Here is a 22819-nt window from a genome sequence, read left to right as displayed (position 1 = left end):
CTGGATTATTCACCATTAAAAATAAAAGTGTAAAAACATGCATGGCCGTAAATCAGCATTGAGGGTCACAAACCTAAAATCTCTCCCACCATAAACACCAGACACACAGCAGAAACGATGTACAGACGCTTCTTGGCGATCTTCTTCTCCCGCTCTCGATCCTCCAAAGCACGGTTATTATCATGGCAGTGTTTACCGTCCTTCATATCAACTGAAGGCATGCTGAAGATGCAGAAATACAGATATTAATGTCAGAAAACCAACTGCTGTTCTCTTGGAGAAGTGTGTCTTAAAGTACAGATGAAATCAAAACTAACCGTATTGATTTTGTTCGCTCACATTTCTAGTTTTGGGGTAAACAAAAATTGAAATCTGAGAACGCACTTCCTGTTTATTTAGATGGTTTAAATAGGATGCAGCTGTGGATAGACGCATCAATATAGCTGTTATGTTCCATGTTAGTTTTGTGTATTTATTTTCCTCACCCTCCACTCTCCGCTACCCACTCCACTCTTAGGTTGCTTATTGGTTCAGTTAACTGTCCATCATCGTTATGACGGTGCCAGTTCCACCAATCCCCGGACGAGCCGCGAGGATTTAAAGATCTGCCAGATCAGAGTGTGGTGTGCGCTCTGCCTCGATGTACCTTTGTGCTGCACGCTTATTTGGGGATTTATTATCTCAGTTTTACTGTTGTAATTCGAGATTACTTGTTAAACTTTGTTGGCTTTAAGTAACTGCTTTGATGGTTGTTGTGTGATTCTACACTGAGCCTTGTGACCTTCTTGTTAGGTTTGTTTTAATTTAGCTTGTTTTTGTTAGATTAGCTTGAGAGTTTTGTCATCAGTGTCATTTTGAGTTTTGTAGTTTAATTATTTTAAATCGGGTGTCTTGCCCACTAAAGATATTGGGTTTCATTTTTATTATTTATTTAGAAGGTTGCTGGTTCGAGCCCCGGCTGGGTCAGTTGGCGTTTCTGTGTGGAGTTTGCATGTTGTTGGTGTGGGTTTCCTCCGGGTGCTCTGGTTTCCTCCACAGTCCAAACACATGCGCTATAGGGGAATTGAATAAGCTAAATGGTCCGTAGTGTATGTGTGTGAATGAGTGTGTATGGGTGATTCCCAATGCTGGGTTGCGGCTGGAAGGGCATCCACTGTGAAGAAAAATGTGCTGGATAAGTTGGCGGTTCATTCCGCTGTGGCGACCCCTGATTAATAAAGGAACTAAGCCAAAAAGCAATCGAATGAATGAATTGTTGTCGCCTAGTTTAGACGTTAGACTTAAGGATTGTTTTGTTTTGTTAGTTTTTTTTTGTTTGACTTACACTTATTGTTTTCATTCAAAAGGAATATTGTAAATGTTAATTTCTTCTTATTATTGTTACATCTTTTGTTTAAACCAATGAGTAAAAAATGCTTAAATTCAGAATCGATTCCTGCCTCATCTTTGATCTGTCACATCTGTCACACATATTACATTTGTCTCACCTAAATGTTACAGCATCCTATTTAAACATCATAAACACATAACAATAACATAATTTTTGTGACACTGTATAATAATAATTAATATTTTACAGTGCTGTGATGGTTGGGTTTAGGCTTGAGGTGGGGGATAGACATTAATAAAATACAATAAATGGGAAATTTAATAAATAATATAAATACTTCTCTGTATAATTACTGTTTTTACATTACTGTGATGGTTGGGTTTAGGGTTTGGGTGTGAGTAGATGTTAATAAAACACAATTATTAAGAAATTTTATAAATAATATAAATAATTCTCATTAACTTCCGGCCACAACCATATCTTTTTTAGCAACAACCATTAGTCTGTCTGAGGCTTTGGGTGTGGCTAGCATACTTAACCACGCCCCTCCTGCTCTCAGTTTTGACATCGCTATGAAACAAACAGAAATGGTGAGGAGGAGTCTGTTAGGTTGTAATAACTCTCTCCAAACCCTTTTCCCTCATCTTTCTGAATGAAACACCTACTTTACTACATCCAATCAGCTCACAGTAAAAAAAATACAAGCCACGCCCACTCTTTTCTCATTGAATATTCTGTTTCTCTAGGAACTGCGTGACAATATGGAAAAAAAATGGTTGCAGCTTCCGATTCAGGCAGTCTTTAAGCCATGTCCACACTAATACATTTTTGTTTAAAACAGAGTAGCCTATTTAGGCAGTTAACTTGAATAGATTTGTTTGAAAAGAAAAATCTGTCAGAAATACAGATGAAAATTCTAGATGTTAAAATATGTCATTTTGACTTATAGTGTCTTAATTATAAATTCATTCATTTATTTTCTTTTCAGCTTAGCCTTAGTCCCTTTATTCATCTGGGGTTGCCACATCAGAATGAACCACCAACTTATCCAGCATATGTTTTACACAGCGGATGTCCTTGCAGCTGCAACCCAGTATTGGGAAACACCCATACACACATTCACACAAACACACTAGGGAAAATTTGGTTAATCAATTCATCTATAGCGCATGTGTTTGGACTGTGGGGGAAACCCACGCCAACATATGTAGAAACTCTCCAACTGACCCAGCCGGGACTCGAACCTGCGACCTTCGTGCTGTGAGGCAACAGTGCTAACTACTGAGCCACTGTGTTGCCCTGAATATGAATTGATTTGTTTGAAAAAAAACTTTTTAGAGATGAAAATTCTAGGTTTTTAAATATGTAATGAATATGTGATTTTGACGAATAATTTCATATTTTATCAAAATTGTTACTTATTGTCACAATCACCAGCGATTTAGCCCATGCAGATGCTGGAGAACTACAAATATGCCACCAAATGAACTACAAATTACATCATACCTGTATCCTCACTCCTGTTCCGGTTCATTTTTGATTGCAAACACACACAGCTGAAGCTGTTCAGGACTAATCAAACGGACTACAAATGGGCTATAAAAACAGCACACACACAGACAAGTCTTGTTTAACTGTTATTGTGAAGATTATGGTGCATTCCCCTTGCCTTGTCTTGCTGTGTTTGACCCTCGCTTTGTTTTATTGTTTATTCCTTTCTGCTGCCTGCATTGACCATCCACCGGTTTATGACTACAACTCTGAATTTGTCTGTATACGTCTGTTCGCCCTTGTGTTGACCATTGCTTGCCTGACCTTTCTTGAAATAACCTTGCATTTGGATCCTCAACCCCGTTGTCAGCGTCTCCCGTTCACATTACACGTATGAGATTGAAATTCTGATATGTAAATTGGGAAATTATTACAAAGCAATAACTATGAGATAAAATGTCAAAATTATATCAAGTTAAATGATGACGCTAAGTTGCAAAACTGTTGTTTTTTGCCTTTTCATATTTTGCCCCATGTCTGAATGTTGGCTTTTTATGTTATTTTTCAAGTCTTCATTTCAACTTTTTATCCAGTAATTATTCATTCATTCATTTTCTTTTTGTCTTAGGCCCTTTATTTCCAGTAATTATGTTTTATATAATATTTATAACTTGATGTGTCATGATTTCAGCTTTTCATCTCATATCTGAACTTTATGCGTCACAATTTTGACTTTTAAATTCATCATTTCAACTTTTTACATTGCAATGAATTCAGGGTCATAATTGTGACCCTGAATCCAACTTCCAAACTTTACTGACTAGAAAATTGTGCCAAAAATGTCAAAATTTTTACATAAATATTATGTTTAACCATTATAGACCTATACATTTTTTTGTTATATTTTGACCTTTCTCAGTTTCAAAATTACCACTTGGTATATCATAGGACTTAATTGTGACATTTAAATGATAAATGTCACAGTAATCGCATAAATATGTCTTTTAAAAGCATAATTTTACCTAAATTTACAGTGGAAACAATGCTATACTATATTCTTATAAAATATTTACTTTCTATTTTATTGTAAATTTTTTGGCATAATTTTGACTTTCATAGTATAAAAATAAGAATGCTGAAGTATGTAATAATTAAAACATTTAAAACAATTATAACATCACATATAAGGCAACGACCAAAGCATTTCTTTTCTTAAATGACTCGGTTAGAAAAGAGCGATCCGAATGAATCAAAGTGATTCGCGAATCAATGATAGTTGACTCATTGATTCAAGTAAACTTTGGGCATCTTATTAAGGTTGCTTTAAAAACACACAGATAGGTTGTGGTTTTTGCTGCTTGCTTTAAAAGTGTGGTTGATTATTGAGGATTTGTGGTGTTTTTACAGCTAATAGCAGGCGAGTCACGTGACTTTTAATCCACGATTGTCATTTATAAAGCTCAATAGACGTGTCAGTTTCTAAAGCTGTAGTAAACTGATGAAAAAACATATATGTGGTTTGAATGAACAAATAAATAGCTTTAATGTTCCCTTTTGTCCTTTTCTCCTCCTCCTCCATCATCACTCAGTCAGCTGATGGAGTTTAGTACCCTCATTAGTGCGCATCTCTTAAAGTTTGATGAGTTTTGTAAACTATAACCTTTGTATTATTGGTGTTTCAGATGAATATGCTATTGTTTCATTCATTGAAACTAGCCTACATAGCTAATAAATTATATTGTTACTGAACATAACAAACCATTGTGTTGTTAAACCTGCGGTTGTGTATTGTTTAGCTAAAGTTGTGTTAGCAAACAACGGTCAAATGAATTAGCAGGCAGTCAGATGTTGACGTTTAGGGCGCAGTGCAAAGTTTGCACACCACTAAGACCCTCACTCATTAATAAAACGAGTAAAAAAACATTATTTTCACTGTACTATCAATTAATAAAACACTCAAAATCTAACAACAGTTCAATCAATAGCATATTGCTGAATTAATACTTAATCACAATTAGCATAAAATAAAGAAACAGTCTGTTTACCTTTCTGACATGATGGTGTACATCTTTGCACTGTTTTCCGACACCAAATGGATCTTTTCGGGTTTTTTCGTGAACATAATATCACTTGTAATGGTGTTTAATTATATATAAACTTTTAAAAACACACTATAGCGACTAAAAACTGTTAAAACAAGGACAATAGCGATGCTGTGCGCGTCCCCGCAGGTCCAGTGCTGATATTAAAGGCTCAGTGCAAAAGCGCTGTTATTTGAAGCCTTGTGACTGAGAACCGTGTGCAAACACTTCTGATCAAACCATGACATGCTTTTCTTCCCAAAATCACCTTTAAGATCATCCCATCAGGAGACAACCTGGTGGACAAAACACCACCTTTTAGATGCATTAAATGACAATGCATTTAAATGTTTTCGCATAATTAACTTACTCAACATGAATCTTCTGTGGTGACTGTTAAAACTGCATTTGTTTTATTTTAAATATAGTGTATGTATCAAGAGTAGGCTATAATGCATGCTATATTCTCATTTTCCTGTGATATAAAGCATGCATTAGTGTAATATTTGGTGCTCAGTGAAAAAAGCGGATTTATCTGGAGCCTTGTGACTGTGAACCGTGTGCAAACCTTCAGCTGTTTGCAGATCCAGACTGAAAAAGAAATGCAAGAAAAGCGATCAATTAACACGTCCTTGAAGAGCTCCGACACATTCAATAAGCTGATTAGGTTTAAGTTTAACTAATTTAATCACTTCAGTGCTGTAGACTACAGTGTGTTCTCAAAAAGCAGGTCGCAAAAAGACCTGACGAATATAAAGATGAAATAATCTGACATTTCAAGCCAGAATTTTTCATTTTCATTCGGATTGTATTGATGTTTACATTTATTCTTGATTAAAAATGTTTTTTTCCTGAATATACGTGGGAATTGGCCTCTATACAAACTATAATCTATAGAAAAATTAATTAAACTTAAACCTAAAACTGACATGAAATATATATATATATATATATATATATATATATATATATATATATATATATATATATATATATATATATATATTTAAAAAAAAAATTATTGTAGAAAAAACACTTGAAATTTAACATAAAATATACACTTTTTTACACTGTAATTCTTCCCCCCTCCCTCCCCAAAGCATCTCGATTCAGTTGAACAGGTAAATGTATTGTTAAACATGGGCTGAGGCCAAGAAAAACATATGCTGTATTCCACAAACAAAAATACACATATCAATCAATTAACCAGTAGCTTGAGAGGTATTTGTATGTGCCATTGTATGGTTATGTTCCAAAAATTGTATAAACAGATCCCAAATTTTATGGTACTCCTTTAATTTGTCCTTTATACTGTAAGTGATTCTTTCCAGTGTAATGTGATGTGTCAAATCTTTCAGCCAGTGGTCAATGGATGTTCTTCAAATAGAGTGCTGTCAAACGCCTTGCAGTAACAAGACACATATCAATCAATTTAGTTTGATAACCTGGTCATGACAAACTTACAGGAAATAAACCCAAAGCCCATTTCAGGTGTGACTGGAATTGGTTTTAAAATAATTGAGCAGATTAATGTGATTACGTTTTGCCAGAAAATCCACATCACATTCCCAGATACACTGAAAGAATGTTCCTTTATGCTTTGCCATCTGGGATGTTTGGGTTAAACTTGTGTAGTTTTTCAGGAGTGATATAGGTGCGCATTGTCCAGTTATATTGGATCATTTTAAATCTAGTATTAATTGACAAGTTCTGGGCTTTACACATATTTGTCTCCATTCTAAATCTGTCAGGTCATATTGTAAATCTGTACACCAAGAATCTTTCTCAGATTCTGATGTTTCTTTAGAGCCATTGACCAATTTGCTATAAAACAATCAAATATAATTTGCCATAGGATTCTGTTGAAACATATTTTTTCTAATTCAGTTTGTAGAGGTCTAGCTTGTGAGTAGTTTTGCTTGACATTTATATAGCTGCGAATTTGTAAGTAATTAAAAAAATGCATCATTAGGATTCCACATTTTTAATTAAGGTCTTTAAAGGACATCAGTTTATCTCCTTTTAAGTCCCCCATTTTTCTCATACCTTTTAATGCCCACTGTTTAAAGCCAAAATATTTTTTTTCACTGGTTTAAAATCTTTGTTTCCCCAGATAAGGGAAAAATAAGAAAGATTCGGGACTTTTAGTGAACACTGAGCATCATTCCATACCCTTAGAGGTCATAAGGTATGAGTCTTTGCTGAGGTCCAGCTTCCAGCCTCCGGCACTTCAGCTCGGCACAAGACGTTTGGCCAGTGGAGAAATGGTCGTGCCCAACTGAGCCTGGTTTCTCTCCAGGTTTTTTATTTCTTCACTTTCGCCAATTGGTGAAGTTTGTTCCTCTCCGCTGTCGCCACTGGCTTGCATGGTTCGGGATCTGTAGAGCTGCGCATCGATGGATTTGCTCTTCAGTGTTTGGACTCTCAGTAGTGATTATTAAACCACACTGAACTGAGCTCAACTGAACTGAACTTAAACACTGAAAACTGAACTACACTGTTTAATTTACTATGATCCTCTATGTGAAGCTGCTTTGACACAATCTACACTGTAAAAGCGCTACACAAATAAAGGTGAATTGAATTGAATAAGGTGTTTTTAACAAATGTAATACTTTTAGGACATATTAAATCACTTTAAAAAATAAAAAGCTGCTAAAAAGAGTTGAGTTATTCATTCATTTTCCTTCAGCTTAGTCCCTTTTTTCATCAGGGGTCGCCACAGCGGAATGAACCACTAACTATTCCAGCATATGTTTTACACAGCAGGTGTCTTTCCAGCCGCGACCCAGTACTGGGAAACAAATATTAAAACGTCCTAATTATGACAGTCTTTTTATCTCATAATATTGACCCATGTCTGAATATTTCTGAATGGCTTCATTTAAACTGTTTATCCAATAATTATGATGTTTTATATGATCAATATGACTTTTGACTGAACTCTGTCATGATTTTGACTTTAAAAACATCATTGTGACATTTAAAGATCATAATTTTAATATTAAAAAGTAGACAATATAACAAAGTTTAAATAATGACATGTGCTGTTATGTTTTCATAACATAAGAGCATCCACTGTGTAAAACATATGCTGGAACAGTTAGCGGTTCATTCCGCTGTGGTTACCCTTGATGAATAAAGGGAGGAAGCTTAGGGAAAAAGGAAAATGATTGCGAAGTTATAATTATGAGATTTAAAATGTCCCAATTATAATAAAGACCTTAGCACTGCCGCCTCTCAACAAAAAGGTCGCTGGTTTGAGTCCCGGTTGGGTCAGTTGGCATTTCTGTGTGGAGTTTGCATGTTCTTCCCTCCGGTGAGTTTCCTCCAGGTGCTCCGGTTTCCCTCACAGCCCAAACACATGCGCTATAAGGGAATGGATTAAACAAATTGGCCGTAGTGTATGAGTGTGTGTGTGAATGAGTGTGCATTGGTGTTTCCCAGTACTGAGTTGCAACTGGAAGGGCATCCGCTGTTTAAACCATATGCTGGAATAGTTGGCGGTTCATTCCGCTGTGGCGACCCCTGATAAATAAGGGACTAAGCTGAAGGAAAATGAATAAATAAGACTTTTTTATCACATAATTTTGACCCATGTCTGAATATTGGCTTTTTCCGTCATTTTTTTGTGTTAATGTCCATTTTTTTATTCAATAATTGTGTTTTACATTATAATTATGATTTAACATTTCACAATTTCAACTTTTCAGTTCAGAACTGTCATATTTTTGCCTTTTAATTTCATTCTGACATTTAAAATCATAATTTCGGCTTGTTTGACTTTTGTAGCTGACGCTGATCGATCAGCTTGTGTTTTTGGTAGTTTATTGTTTTTGTATGTCATTATTTGAAAGAGTATTGTGTATGTTTGTTATAAATTTCCTTGTTTCCGGTTGGCTTGAGTCAGAGGTCACATGATCCTCCTTGATTGATTTAACCTGCAACAGTAGCTATGGACGGCATAGTGAGATCTCAATGCAGGCACCTGTTTAATGCTCCTGACTATTCTACTGCTGTTATCAGGCCAACACGGTAAGCAAAACATTGTTTGTATGTTATTTGTTTATTTTGATGTCCTTTTGATTGTGTTCGTGTGGTTTGTTTGTTTATCTTTTTAGTTTTCACTGTGTTCAATAAATAAAACACATGGACATCAGTATTTGGGATGCGTGGACTGTTTAATAACCGGTGGGGTATCTACAACTTTTATTTTTAATGACTTCTATAATTGTGGCATGGTAAGTTTTTCTTAAGGGACGTTTTAAAAATTGTCAACAACTTTTAAAATTGTGGTAGTTATAATTTTGACCTTTTTCATTCATTTGTTTTCCTCCGGCTTAGTCCCTAATTCATCAGGGGTCGCCACAGTGGAATGAATCGCCAACTATTTCAGCATATGTTTTACACAGCGGATGCCCTTCCAGCTGCAACCCAGTACTGGGAAACACCCACTCTCACATTCTCACACACACACACACACACACTACGGCCAATTTAGCTTGCCCAATTCCCCTATAGAGCATGTGTTTGGACTGTGGGGGAAACAGTGTACAGTGCAAATATATTAACCATATATTATTTTTAAAAATTAACTTTTATAATAATTACGGATTTACAAAAGATACACACAGAAAACACAAAAAAAATAAAATAAAATACACTCACCGGCCACTTTATTAGGTACACCATACTAGTACCTGGTTGGACCCCCTTTTGCCTACAGAACTGCCTTAATCCTTCGTGGCGTAGATTCAACAAGCTACTGGAAATATTCCTCAGAGATTATGCTCCATATTGACATGATAGCATCACACAGCTGCTGCAGATTTGTCGGCTGCACATCCATGATGCCAATCTCCTGTTCCACCACATCCCAAAGGTGCTCTATTGGATTAAGCTCTGGTGACTGTGGAGGCCATTTAAGTTCAATGAACTCATTATCATGTTCAAGAAACCAGTCTGAGATGATTCACGCTTTATGACATGGTGCGTTATCCTGCTGAAAGTAGCCGTCAGAAGATGGGTACACTGTGGTCATAAAGGGATGGACATGGTCAGCAACAATACTCAGGTAGGCTGTGGCGTTGACATGATGCTCAATTGGTACTAATGGGCCCAAAGTGTGCCAAGAAAATATCCCCCACACCATTACACCACCACCAGCAGCCTGAACCGCTGATACAAGGCAGGATGGATCCATGCTTTCATGTTGTTGTTGACAAATTCTGACCCGACCATCTGAATGTGGCAGCAGAAATGGAGACTCATCAGACCAGGCAACGTTTCTCCAATCTTCTATTGTCCAGTTTTGGTGAGCCTGTGTGAATTGTAGCCTCAGTTTCCTGTTCTTAGCTGACAGGAGTGGCACCCGGTGTGGTCTTCTGCTGCTGTAGCCCATCCGCCTCAAGGTTGGACGTGTTGTGTGTTCAGAGATGCTCTTCTGCAGACTTCGGTTGTAACGAGTGCTTATTTGAGTTACTGTTGCCTTTCTATTAGCTGGAACCAGTCTGGCCATTCTCCTCTGACCTCTGGCATCAACAAGGCATTTGCTCCCACAGAACTGCCGCTCACTGGATATTTCCTCTTTGTCAGACCATTCTCTGTAAACCCTAGAGATGGTTGTGCGTGAAAATCCCAGTAGATCAGCAGTTTCTGAAATACTCAGACCAGCCCGTCTGGCAGCAACAACCATGCCACGTTCAAAGTCACTTAAATCCCCTTTCTTCCCCATCAGGACAAATTAAAACACTTTAAATAAAATATGTTGTTCATTATTTATTTTAATTTTCCAAACTTTATATTTTGTCTTCAAATCACTAAGTTTAACTCATTTATCAGCAGGAATTTTTAATTATTAAAAATATAATAAACCGATCAGGGATGCCCACTTAATAAACACAGGTGAGAATAATTATGATGTTTCACTTATATTTAAATATATCTGTTATGCAGAATGACGACAGATTATTTCACCCACATTTGGACATTTTATTTTCACAAAAGTACTTTGAAACATGTTTTGACACTTGCATTTATTTGCTGTCTATGTATATAAAATCGAAAACATTTACTCATTGACTCAAATACTAAGAAAATAAACAGTTAATAACAGCGACATGCACGGCTGACCTTTGAGTTTAATATAAGAAAATAAGTAGATTTGTTTTTATTCTTTGCCTTCAGCTTTATTTGGCTCAGACACATTATTTACAAAGGCTGATGTTAAAATGTACACTTGCATTGCAACTAAATAAGTTAAAAGGTGTGGTTTCACAGGCAAAGAGTGTCTCTTTAGATCCTACAAAGAAAACGGTCGTAACAAGTATTTTCTTTCCGTCACAGTAAAACGCACAAAAACACAAACGCTGCAAACCCAGAGCCGTCGTAAAGCATCGTCTATAGACCAAGAGGATAAGATGACGACTGAGAACAATAGGTTTTCCTATTGTGAGGTTTTGTCTTGTATCTATAGTGCAAATATCTCAAAATTAAGCTCAAACTCAAGAAACCTTTTCTAGACAATCAAGATTTCAGAAAAAACAAGCTTGTCCTTAAAACAAGCTAAATGATCTGCCAGTGGTAAGCAAAATAAACTTGATTATGCTTACACCGCTGGCAGATTATTATTAAATTATTATAATGTACAATATATTTGTCACGATCACCAGCCTGTGCAGATCGCTGGTAAACACACAGTATTGCACAGAACTACAAATCCGCCATTAAATGAACCACAAGATTCAATCAAGGAATCTGCATGGGCTAGATCACTGGAGATTGAGACAATATTAAACATATTACACAATAATTTTTAAATATTTAATATTAAACATTAATCAAAATCTGATTTTTTTGTTTGTTTTAATAATAAATACTTTAAAATAATTAATAATAATAACGTATATTTTAATTTTTTATTATTAATTATAACAATTTAATAATAAAAATATGTCAGTGGGGTAAGAATTTTTTTTATTATTATTTTGCTATTATTTGTTTTTATTATTTTGTTTATTTTAAGAGGAAAACTCACTTAATTATTACCATTTTTTTTTAAACATACAACTATTTTTGCTTGTCTAGAAAATGCTTGTTGATTTAAGACGGTTTAGATATTTGGACTAAAAACAAAAGACAAAAACTGCTTGATGAATATTTTGAGGCATCTAGTGTTTTGATCATGAACCTAAGGAGATTAAAATCAGAATATTAGGAGGCAAACTCAGCATTTTGGAAAGGAAAAACACAGAAAAGAAAATATAGTTCAGTCAGACTTTAAAATAAAAGTTCATTAATGTTAGTTAGTATATTTACAAACATGAACTAAGAATGAACAATACTACAGCATTACTTACAGCATTTAATAATCACAATTCAACATTAATTAATGCATTAAAATCCAAATGTGTGCTTATTAATTAACATTAAATAATGCACAGTGATACTGAGCCACTGTACACTGATTTTGTCTCATTTCTAGTCCAAATAATTAAAAATTCTTAAATCAAGAAGGATTTTCTAGACAAGTAAAACCTATTGTCCTGTTTTAAGAAATAATACATCAAAATTAGGTGATCTGTCTTTTTTCAGACAAAAAATATCTTTTAATTTCCTTAAAACAAGCAAATAATCTTGTTTTTGGTTTGAAACAAACATTAAATATTAATTATTAAAACTAGCAAAAGAGTTTCAGATTTAAAACATATATACAACAATTTAATAATACAAAGACTTTAATGTTTTTATTATTTTGTTTGTTTTAAGGAAAAACTCACTTAATTATTATTTGTTTTTTTTCTGAAAACATACAATATTTTCAACTTGTCTAGAAAAATCTTCTTGATTTAAGAGTTTTTAGATATTCAAACTAAAAACAAGACACCTTTAGTAAGAAAAGCAGTGTATTTTCATTAAATGGTATCAAAGATTAATAAATACTTTTATAAATGTATAATTCATTGTTTGTTCATGTCAGTAAATACATAAACTAATGTACCTTTATTGTAAAGTGACCGTCATCTCTTTATGAACATTGTTACGGTCGCCGCACTAAAATACTGCAGCTGTTTTTATAGGATCCTGCGATGAAATTGATAATCACTGCAAAAAATATCAAAAGACCATCACATGTGTGGAGATCTACCATCAAGAGAAGCTACACATGGGTATTATCCAACCAAACCATTGTAAAATGTCAAGTATTATCACAGGTGGGCTGCAAACAATGCTTTTCAGCGTATTTCTAGTCCGAATATCTAAAGATTATGAAATCAAGCAGATAAAAATGTAGTTTTGTTTTCAGAAATAATGAGTCAAATTTACGTGAGTTTTTCCTTAAAACAAGCTAAATAATCTTGTTTTCAGTTTGAATTTATATTATTTTACCTCACATGCAGATTATTTAGCTTGTTTTAAGGAAAAAGTCATCATTTTTACGTATTATTTCTGAAAACTAAATTGTATACTTATTAAAAATGCTTCTTGATTTAAGAATATTTAGATATTTGGACCAGAAACAAACACAAAAACTCTAAGTAAGATTTTTTTTAAATTGCACTGCAAAAAAATGCTTATTTTACTTAGTTTTTTCATTGTTCTAGTCCAAATATCAAGTTAAATCAAGAAGCATTTTCTAGACAAGCAAAACATACTGTCCTGTTTTCAGAAATAATGTCAAAATAAAGTGAGTTTTCCTGTCTCTGCCAATGCGGTAAGCAAAATAATCTCGCTTTTCCTTTTGACATGATGTTATTTTGCTTGTTTTAAGGAAAAACTCACTTAACATTGACGTATTATTTCTGAAAACAAAACTTTATTTTAAACTTATTTTAAAAATGCATCTTGATTTTAGCATATTTAGATATTTGGATTAGAAACAAACACAAAAACTCTAAGAAAATGTTTTTTGAAGTGCACTCACTGCAAAACATGCTTTTCAGATTTTTTTTGTCTCCTTTCTAGTCCAAATATCTAAAAATTCTTAAATCAAGCAGCATTTTTTAGACAAGCAAAATATATTGTCTATTTTTTCAGAAATAATATGTGAAAATGAAGTGAGTTTTCCTGTCTCTGCCAATGAGGTAAGCAAAATAATCTTGTTTTTCCTTTTGACATGATATTATTTTGCTTGTTTTAAGGAAAATGTCATTTAACATTGGCATATCTTTTCTGAAAACAACAAAATATTTTATATTTATTTTAAAAAATGCATCTTAATTTAAGAATATTTAGATATTTAGACTAGAAACATACAGACTCGAAGTGAGATTATTTTAATTGCACTGCAAAAAATGCTTTTCTTACTTCATTTTTGTCTTGTTTCTAGTCCAAATATCTAAAAATTCTTAAATCAAGAAGCATTTTCTAGACCAGCAAAAAATATTTAGTTGTTTTCAGAAATATGTCAAAATGAGGGGACTTTTCCTGTCTCTGTCAATGAGGTAAGCAGGAAAATTCAGTTAATTTTGACGTATTATTTCTGAAAACAAAAATATATTTTATATTTATTAAGAAAATGCTTCTTAATTTACGCATATTTAGATATTTGAACAAGAACAAAACTCTAAGTAATTTTTTTAATTGCACTGCAAAAAAATGCTTTTTTAACTTGAGTTTTTGTCTTGTTTCTAGTCCAAATATCATTTTCTTGACAAGCAAACATTTTTGTCTTGATTTAAGAAATAATATGTCTAAATAAAGTGATTTTTTCCTGTCTCTACCAATACGGAGAGCAAAATAATCCAGTTTTTCCAAGAAAAACATACTCAATACTGACATATTATTTCTGAAAACACAACTATATGTTATACTTAATGTTGATGCATTATTTCTTGCATTATATTTGGACTAGAACAGACAAAAACTCTGAGTAAGATTAGTTTTTTTGAAGCGCACTGCAAAAACTGCTTTTCTTACATTTTTTGTCTTGTTTCTAGTCCAAATATCTAAAAATTCTTAAATCAAGAAGCATTTTGTAGATAAGTAGAAAATATTGTCCTGTTTTCAGAAATAATATGTCAAAATAAAGTGAGTTTTCCTGTCTCTGCCAATGAGGTGAGCAAAATAATCTTGTTTTTCCTTTTGACATGATGTTATTTTGCTTGTTTTAAGAAAAAATGTCATTTAACCTTGACATATTATTTCTGAAAACAATAAAATATTTAATATTTATAAAAAATGCATCTTAATTTAAGAATATTTAGATATTTAGACTAGAAACAAACACACTCAAAGTGAGATTATTTTAATTGCACTGCAAAAAATGCTTTTTTAACTTGAGTTTTTGTCTTGTTTCTAGTCCAAATATCTAAAAACTCTTGAATTAAAAAGCATTCTCTTGACAAGCAAACATTTTTGTCTTGATTTAAGAAATAATATGTCTAAATAAAGTGATTTTTTCCTGTCTCTACCAATACGGAGAGCAAAATAATCCAGTTTTTCCAAGTAAAACTCACTCAATACTGACATATTATTTCTGAAAACACAACTATATGTTATACTTGATGTTGATGCATTATTTCTTGCATTACATTTGGACTAGAACAGACAAAACTCTGAGTAAGATTAGTTTTTTTGAAGCGCACTGCAAAAACTGCTTTTCTTACTTCATTTTTGTCTCGTTTCTAGTCCAAATATCTAAAAATTCTTAAATCAAGAAGCATTTTATAGACAAGTAGAAAATATTGTCCTGTTTTCAGAAATAATATGTGAAAATGAAGTGAGTTTTCCTGTCTCTGCCAATGCGGTAAGCAAAATAATCTTGTTTTTCCTTTTGACATGATATTATTTTGCTTGTTTTAGGGAAATTTCATTTAACACTGACATATTATTTCTGAAAACAATAAAATATTTTATATTTATTAAAAAATGCATCTTAATTTAAGAATATTTAGATATTTAGACTAGAAACAAACACACTCAAAGTGAGATTATTTTTAATTGCACTGCAAAAAATGCTTTTCTTACTTCATTTTTGTCTTGTTTCTAGTCCAAATATCTAAAAATTCTTAAATCAAGAAGCATTTTATAGACCATCCAAAAATATTTAGTTGTTTTCAGAAATATGTCAAAATGAAGAGAGTTTTCCTGTCTCTGTCAATGGGGTAAGCAAAATAATCTTGTTTTTCCTTTTGACATTTTATTATTTTGCTTGTTTTTAAGGAAAATTCAGTTAATTTTGACGTATTATTTCTGAAAACAAAAATATATTTTATATTTATTAAGAAAATGCTTCTTAATTTAAGCATATTTAGATATATGAACAAGAACAAAACTCTAAGTAATTTTTTTAATTGCACTGCAAAAAAATGCTTTTTTAACTTGAGTTTTTGTCCTGTTTCTAGTCCAAATATCATTTTCTTGACAAGCATTTTCTTGACAAGCAAACATTTTTGTCTTGATTTAAGAAATAATATGTCTAAATGAAGTGATTTTTCCTTTCTCTACCAATACGGAGAGCAAAATAATCCAGTTTTTCCAAGAAAAACTCACTCAATACTGACATATTATTTCTGAAAACACAACTATATGTTATACTTAATGTTGATGCAATATTTCTTGCATTATATTTGGACTAGAACAGACAAAAACTCTTAGTAAGATTAGTTTTTTGAAGCGCACTGCAAAAACTGCTTTTCTTACATTTTTTGTCTTGTTTCTAGTCCAAATATCTAAAAATTCTTAAATCAAGAAGCATTTTGTAGATAAGTAGAAAATATTGTCTTGTTTTCAGAAATAATATGTCAAAATAAAGTGAGTTTTCCTGTCTCTGCCAATGCAGTAAGCAAAATAATCTTGTTTTTCCTTTTGACATGATATTATTTTGCTTGTTTTAAGAAAAAATGTCATTTAACCTTGAATATTATTTCTGAAAACAACAAAATATTTTATATTTATTAAAAATGCATCTTGATTTAAGAATATTTAGATATTTAGACTAGAAACATACAGACTCGAAGTGAGATTATTTTTAATTGCACTGCAAAAAATGCTTTTCTTGCTTCATTTTTGTCTTGTTTCTAGTCCAAATATCTAAAAATTCTTAAATCAAGAAGCATTTTGTAGACAAGTAGAAAATATTGTCCTGTTTTCAGAAATAATACGTCAAAATGAAGTGAGTTTTCCTGTTTCTGTCAATGGGGTAAGCAAAATAATCTTGTTTTTACTTTTGACAAGATTATTTAGTTTGCAAATACAGTGACCCATCAATAATAATAATTAAAGATTGAGTGTAATTGATATTTACTATTTATAATCTGCAATTTTCTTAATAATGTGCTCAAACTATATTATTTGTCAGGACAATGCTTTTTTTAAAACAATATAAGATATATTACTTTATTTATGCATTACCTGATCAGCCAAATTGTGTGCATTTGTCCATCTGTGTTCTGCTGTTCTGTCATAGGGTAGTATTTCTATGTATTGTGTTTTATATGTATTGTTATTGTAATGCATTGTTTTGTCTTTCTCTTTTTTTGTTGTAGTTTTTTGTAAAATGCAAAAAGCACGTAAATAAAAGTTTAAAAAATACATTATTTAGCATATTTTAAGGAAAAACTCACTTTATTTTAACATATTCTGTCTTAAAACATCACAATATATTTTGCTTGTCAATAAAAAGCTTCTTGATTTAAGAATCTTTTAGATATTTGGACTAGAAACATGATAAAAATCTAAGTAAGAAAGCATCTTTTGCAGTGTATATTTAAATATGGCGTGTTTACTTTAACATATGCGGTCTGGACGCTTCCAAAACAAGGCTATAAAAGGAAACGAATTGAGTTATCACCATAATGACTTCACTGATCCCAATGCATCTGAGCGATATTTCTGTGGGACGACAAACTGAGGTGTTTTTAATCTCAGCAACACTCGAGCAGCCACAGACTGCATATTGGACGCATCCACTAATATTATAGTGGCCGGATGAGATTAAAGAGTGTTAGTGTGATGATGATCAAGAGTCCTGCTCAATCAGATGGGCTGTACAGATCACCGGACGAGGGCAGACGCACATGACCACCTGTGACGTTCGGGAGCCGGGACAGATCTGGTAGACCGTTGAGGCGAGTTCGAAGCTCCTTTCGTACCTGCGACACCCGCGCCAGCTTACGCTTATACTCCTGAAACACACACACATGCAAAAATATTTAATAAAAATAAATGAAGAATTAGTGTCATAAAAACATGCTAAATAATTTTAAAATTAAATGCTTTGATGTGTTTGAATTTGAACTTTTGAATTTTTGGAACACTCGGTGGAACTTTTTAACTGATTTATTTCAACTGTCAGTAGTTTAACTTTTCATTTCAAACAGTGACAAACATGGAAGTGCATAAATACTGAAATATTAGCCAGGTTATGCTTATATTCCTGAAACAAACATATGCAAATAAATAAATAAATAAGTAAGGAATTAGTGTCACAAAAACATGCTAAGAACATAGTAAGGGCCAAATTATATTTGCAGAAGAAAAATGCTTTGAAATATTTGAATTTGAATTTTTGAAACACTTGATAGAACAGAAAATGATTTTGAAAATTAACAGATTTTTTTTAACTGACCTTTTTAACTGTTCGTAGTTTAACCTTGCATTTTAAATATAAACCAGTAACAATCACTAACTACTGAAATATTAGCCAGGTTATGCTTATATTCCTGAAACAAACACATGCAAAATAAATAAATAAATGAGGAGTTAGTTTGTTCAAAACATGCCAAAAACATAATGAGTGGCAAATAATATTTGCAGAAGAAAAATGCTTTAAAGTGTTTGAATTTGAATTTTTGGAACACTCGATGGAACAGAAAATGAAAATTGAAAATTTGAAAATGAACAGATTTTTTTTAACTGACCTTTTTAATTGTCCATAGTTTAACCTTGCATTTAAAAATAAACCAGTAACAATCACCTTGCAAAACAAACGAATAAATAAATAAATAAATAAATGAGGAAATAGTTTCATAAAAACACGCTAAGCACATAATAAGGGAAAAATTATATTAGCAGAAAAAAATGTTTTGAAGTGAACTTTTGAATTTTTAGAACACTCGAAGGAACAGGAAACTAATTTAAATCTTTATAATCGATTTATTTTAACTGTCAGTTGTTTATCCTTTCATTTCAAATACTGAAATATTAGCCAGTTTATGCTTACATTCCTGAAACACACATTAAAAAACAATAATTCGTGTTGTAAAAACATGCTAAGAACATAATAAGTGGCAAATTATATCAGCGGAAGAAAAAAAATGCTTTGAAGTTTTTGAATTTGAATTTTTGGAACACTCGATGGAACAGAAAATGATTTTTAAAAACATTAACTGCTTTCTTTAACTGATCTTTTTAACTGTTAGTACTTTAACCGTTCATTATAAATATACATCTGTGACAATCACTAAATACTGAAATATTAGAAGGTTATGCTTATATTCCTCAAACACACACATGCAAAATAAATAAATAAATGAGGAAATATTGTCATAAAAACATGGCAAGAACATAGTAAGGGCCAAATTATATTAGTGGAAGAAAAATGCTTTGAGGTATTTGAATTTGAACTTTTGAATTTGTGGAACACTTGATGGAACAGAAATTGATTTAGAAAATTTTGACAGATTTTTTAACTGATCTTTTAAACTGTCAGTAGTTTAACATTTCATCTCAAACATAAACCAGTGGTGCAAAAATCCTGAAATACTCGTGCCAGCTTATGCTTGCACACCTGAAACAAACACTTGTAAATAAATAAATGAGGAATTAGTGTCACAAAAACATGCTAAGAACATAATAAGTGCCAAATGATATTAGCAGAAGAAAAATGTGTTTAAATTTGAACTTTTGAATTTTCGATGGAACTTTTGAACTAATTTATTTTAACTGTCAGTAGTTTAACCTTTCATTTCAAATGTAAACCCGAAACACGTGTATAAAAAAAAAGAATAGTATTAAAAAACATGTTAACAACATAACTGCTAAATATTATTAGCAGAAGGAAAATGCTTTGCAGTGTTTGAATTTGAACTTTAGAATTTTTGGAACAGTAAATGATTTAAACATTTTTTATGATTTATTTGAACTGTCAGCAGTTTAACTTTTGTTTGTGAACTTTCGAATTTTTGAAACTCTTCATAGAACAAACAGAAAACAAATTTTCAACTGTTTAACTGATTTATTTTAACTGTCAGTAGTTTAACCTTTTATTTTAAAAGTAAACCTGAAACACACGTAAAAAAAAAAGAGAGAAAAAATAAGAACTAGTATTAAAAAACATGCTAACAACATAACTGAAAAACATTATTAGCAGCAGAAAAATGCTTTGAAGTGATTACATTTGAACTTTTGAATTATTAATGGAACTTTTTAACTGATCAACTGTCAGCAGTTTAACCTTTTGTTTGTGAACTTTTGAATTATTGGAAAACTCGATAGAACAGGAAACAAATTTTAAACTTTTTAACCGATTTATTTGAACTGTCAGCAGTTTAACCTTTTGTTTCAAATTTAAACCTGAAACACATGTTTTAAAAAAAGGAAAAAGTATAAGGAATAAAAGAATTAGAATTAAAAAAGAAACAAAATGTTAACATAACTGCAAAATATTATCAGCAGCAGAAAAATGCTTTGAAGTGTTTGAATTTGGACATTTTTGGAACACTCGATAAAACTGAATGTTTAAAAAAAACTTTTTAAATGTTTTTTAAACTGTCAGTAGATTCACCAGTAAGCAAAAACTCAATTTTCTTCTAAAAACAAGATAATGTTTTTCGCTTCTTTTTTTTTCATGAAGTATTTTACACACACAAACACACACAAACACATATGTACATGTACAAGTACTATAAATAGTAACTTGAAACTTCGGCTTACTTAACAGAAAAAAAACTTTTTTTTTTTAAACGTAAACTTAATAACTGAATTTCTGTATATTTTTTGTATGAATTCATGTAGTTTTGATTTCAGATGCATCACTTAAATTACACACGTGCACAATAAGGTGATTTAAAAGGCATTTATTAAATATTTTAAACACTTGATAGAACAGAAAACTCTTTTAAAACTTAACCTTTATTATCGGGAAGTTTAACCTTTCATTACAAATATAAACCAGTGACAATAACAGAGGTGCATAAAATATTCAATGTATTATAATAACTTGAAAATTTGAAACACTCCATGGAAGCGATGTGAATAGCGTGCATCTAATATATGCATCTAAGGTTTTATGACTTGTAAAGTTTATTTTTGTGAGCATTAATGCTTAAAATGTAGTTGTAATTTCAGATGAATTTCATAGTGCATGTTTAAGGGATTTAAAATTTTAAACAAATCTGAATATAGTTTGATGTCAGTATTGCACTGCTAATGTAAACCAATGACTATCACATATGCTTATTTAGAAAAAAGAAATGCTTTGAAGTATTACAAATAGCAACTTGTATAAGTTTGAAACATTCATTTACACAAATTTGATCAAAGCAATGACAATGAAAGAGGTCTACAAATACTTCAACACTCAAAAATTGACGTTTGCTAGTTACTTATTTAAAACAAGCCAAGAACACAATTCTTGATGTTTTTTAGCAACAACTTAATTGTTTTATGTTTAATCCACTTAAACTTGTAAAAACTAATAAATTAATTCCTTCATATTGTCCCAATTCGATTGTGTGGAACCCAGCATGTTTTACAGTCAATATTTAATTAATCTTTTACAAAAAACGTATCAAATTCTACACAGTTTAGTATATTATCAAAAATATTTGCAAATATGCTTCAAATAAAGTATTGCTTACTATTGCCAGAGAATGTGTTTTTTAGCGGCTATATATCATATTATAATGACATAAGACACCTATACCACTGTTTTGTCAATGCAAATCTTAAAATAAATGTAAAAAAAAATAAATAAATAAATAAATGGCTATGAATCGAACGCTTTTAAAGAGCGGCTTCAAATAAAAAGCTAATTAAATACAATTGAAAAAATAACCCCATGTCGGGTTTGTCCACACTTAAAGCAAAAATGGATTACAATAATCCGCAATTTTTAGAGTGTGTTATAAAGCAGATCTTAAATTCCTTTAAAATTGTTGATTAAAAAATGTGCAGCATATGTTTTTCACTAAAATGCATTGGCATGTTTCTCTCTGGAAATACTATTAAATGTTTTACAATTTTTGTTTTAAGGAAAATTTAAGGAATATAATGGCTACACTATATATTATATTATTGTATATGATGACATGAGACACCCATAGAACCGTTTTGTCATTGCAAATGTTTAAATAAATGTAAAATAACAATAATAAATATAATAATAATATAAGAAATGACTTTATATATCAAAGGCTTTTTAAGAGCATTTTCAAAGAAAACAAAAAGTAATTTAAATCCAATGGAAAAAAATAACCCAATATTGGGTTTGTCCATACCTGAAGCAAAAATGGGTTACAACAACCCAGCATTTTTAGAGTGTGTTATAAAGTGGATCTTAAAAATCCTTCAAAATTGATGATTAAAAAATGTGCAGCATATGTTATACACTAAAAATGCTGGGTTGTTTTAACCCATCATTGGCATGTATCTCTCTGGAAATACTAACCCATGTATTATTGAAGCATTTACTCAACTATTAAATCTTTTACAGTAATTGTATTAAACTCTACACAGTTTAGTATATTATCAAACACGTTTGAAAATATATGTTCTGCAAATAAAGTATGGGTTATTATTGCCAGAGAATGTGTTTTTTAGCGGCTTTATATTATATTATGATGACATAAGACACCTACACCACAGTTTTGTCAATGCAAATCTTAAAATAAATGTAAAAATAAATAAATGGCTATAAATCAAAGGCTTTTACTTTTTAGAGTGTTATGAAGTGGATCTCAAAAGTCCTTTAAAA

General features: G+C 31.7%; 1 protein-coding gene across 1 annotated transcript in view; it reads right to left on the bottom strand.

Annotated features, from left to right (window-relative positions):
* The window catches only part of slc30a8 (solute carrier family 30 member 8), a 58571-nt gene that overhangs the window by 17261 nt on the left and 18491 nt on the right, over positions 1–22819 (bottom strand). The window contains exons 7-9 of the mRNA XM_056479207.1: positions 17880–18029; positions 4867–4967; positions 74–222 (exon numbers count right to left, since the gene is read on the bottom strand). Coding sequence (XP_056335182.1) covers positions 74–222; positions 4867–4967; positions 17880–18029 — 400 coding nt within the window. The remainder of the gene's footprint in view (positions 1–73; positions 223–4866; positions 4968–17879; positions 18030–22819) is intronic.

This window comes from Danio aesculapii, chromosome 19 (genome assembly GCF_903798145.1).
Source record: "Danio aesculapii chromosome 19, fDanAes4.1, whole genome shotgun sequence".
Lineage (NCBI taxonomy): Eukaryota > Metazoa > Chordata > Actinopteri > Cypriniformes > Danionidae > Danio > Danio aesculapii.
Note: the sequence above shows the minus strand (reverse complement) of the source record. Positions and strands in the feature narration are given on the sequence as shown.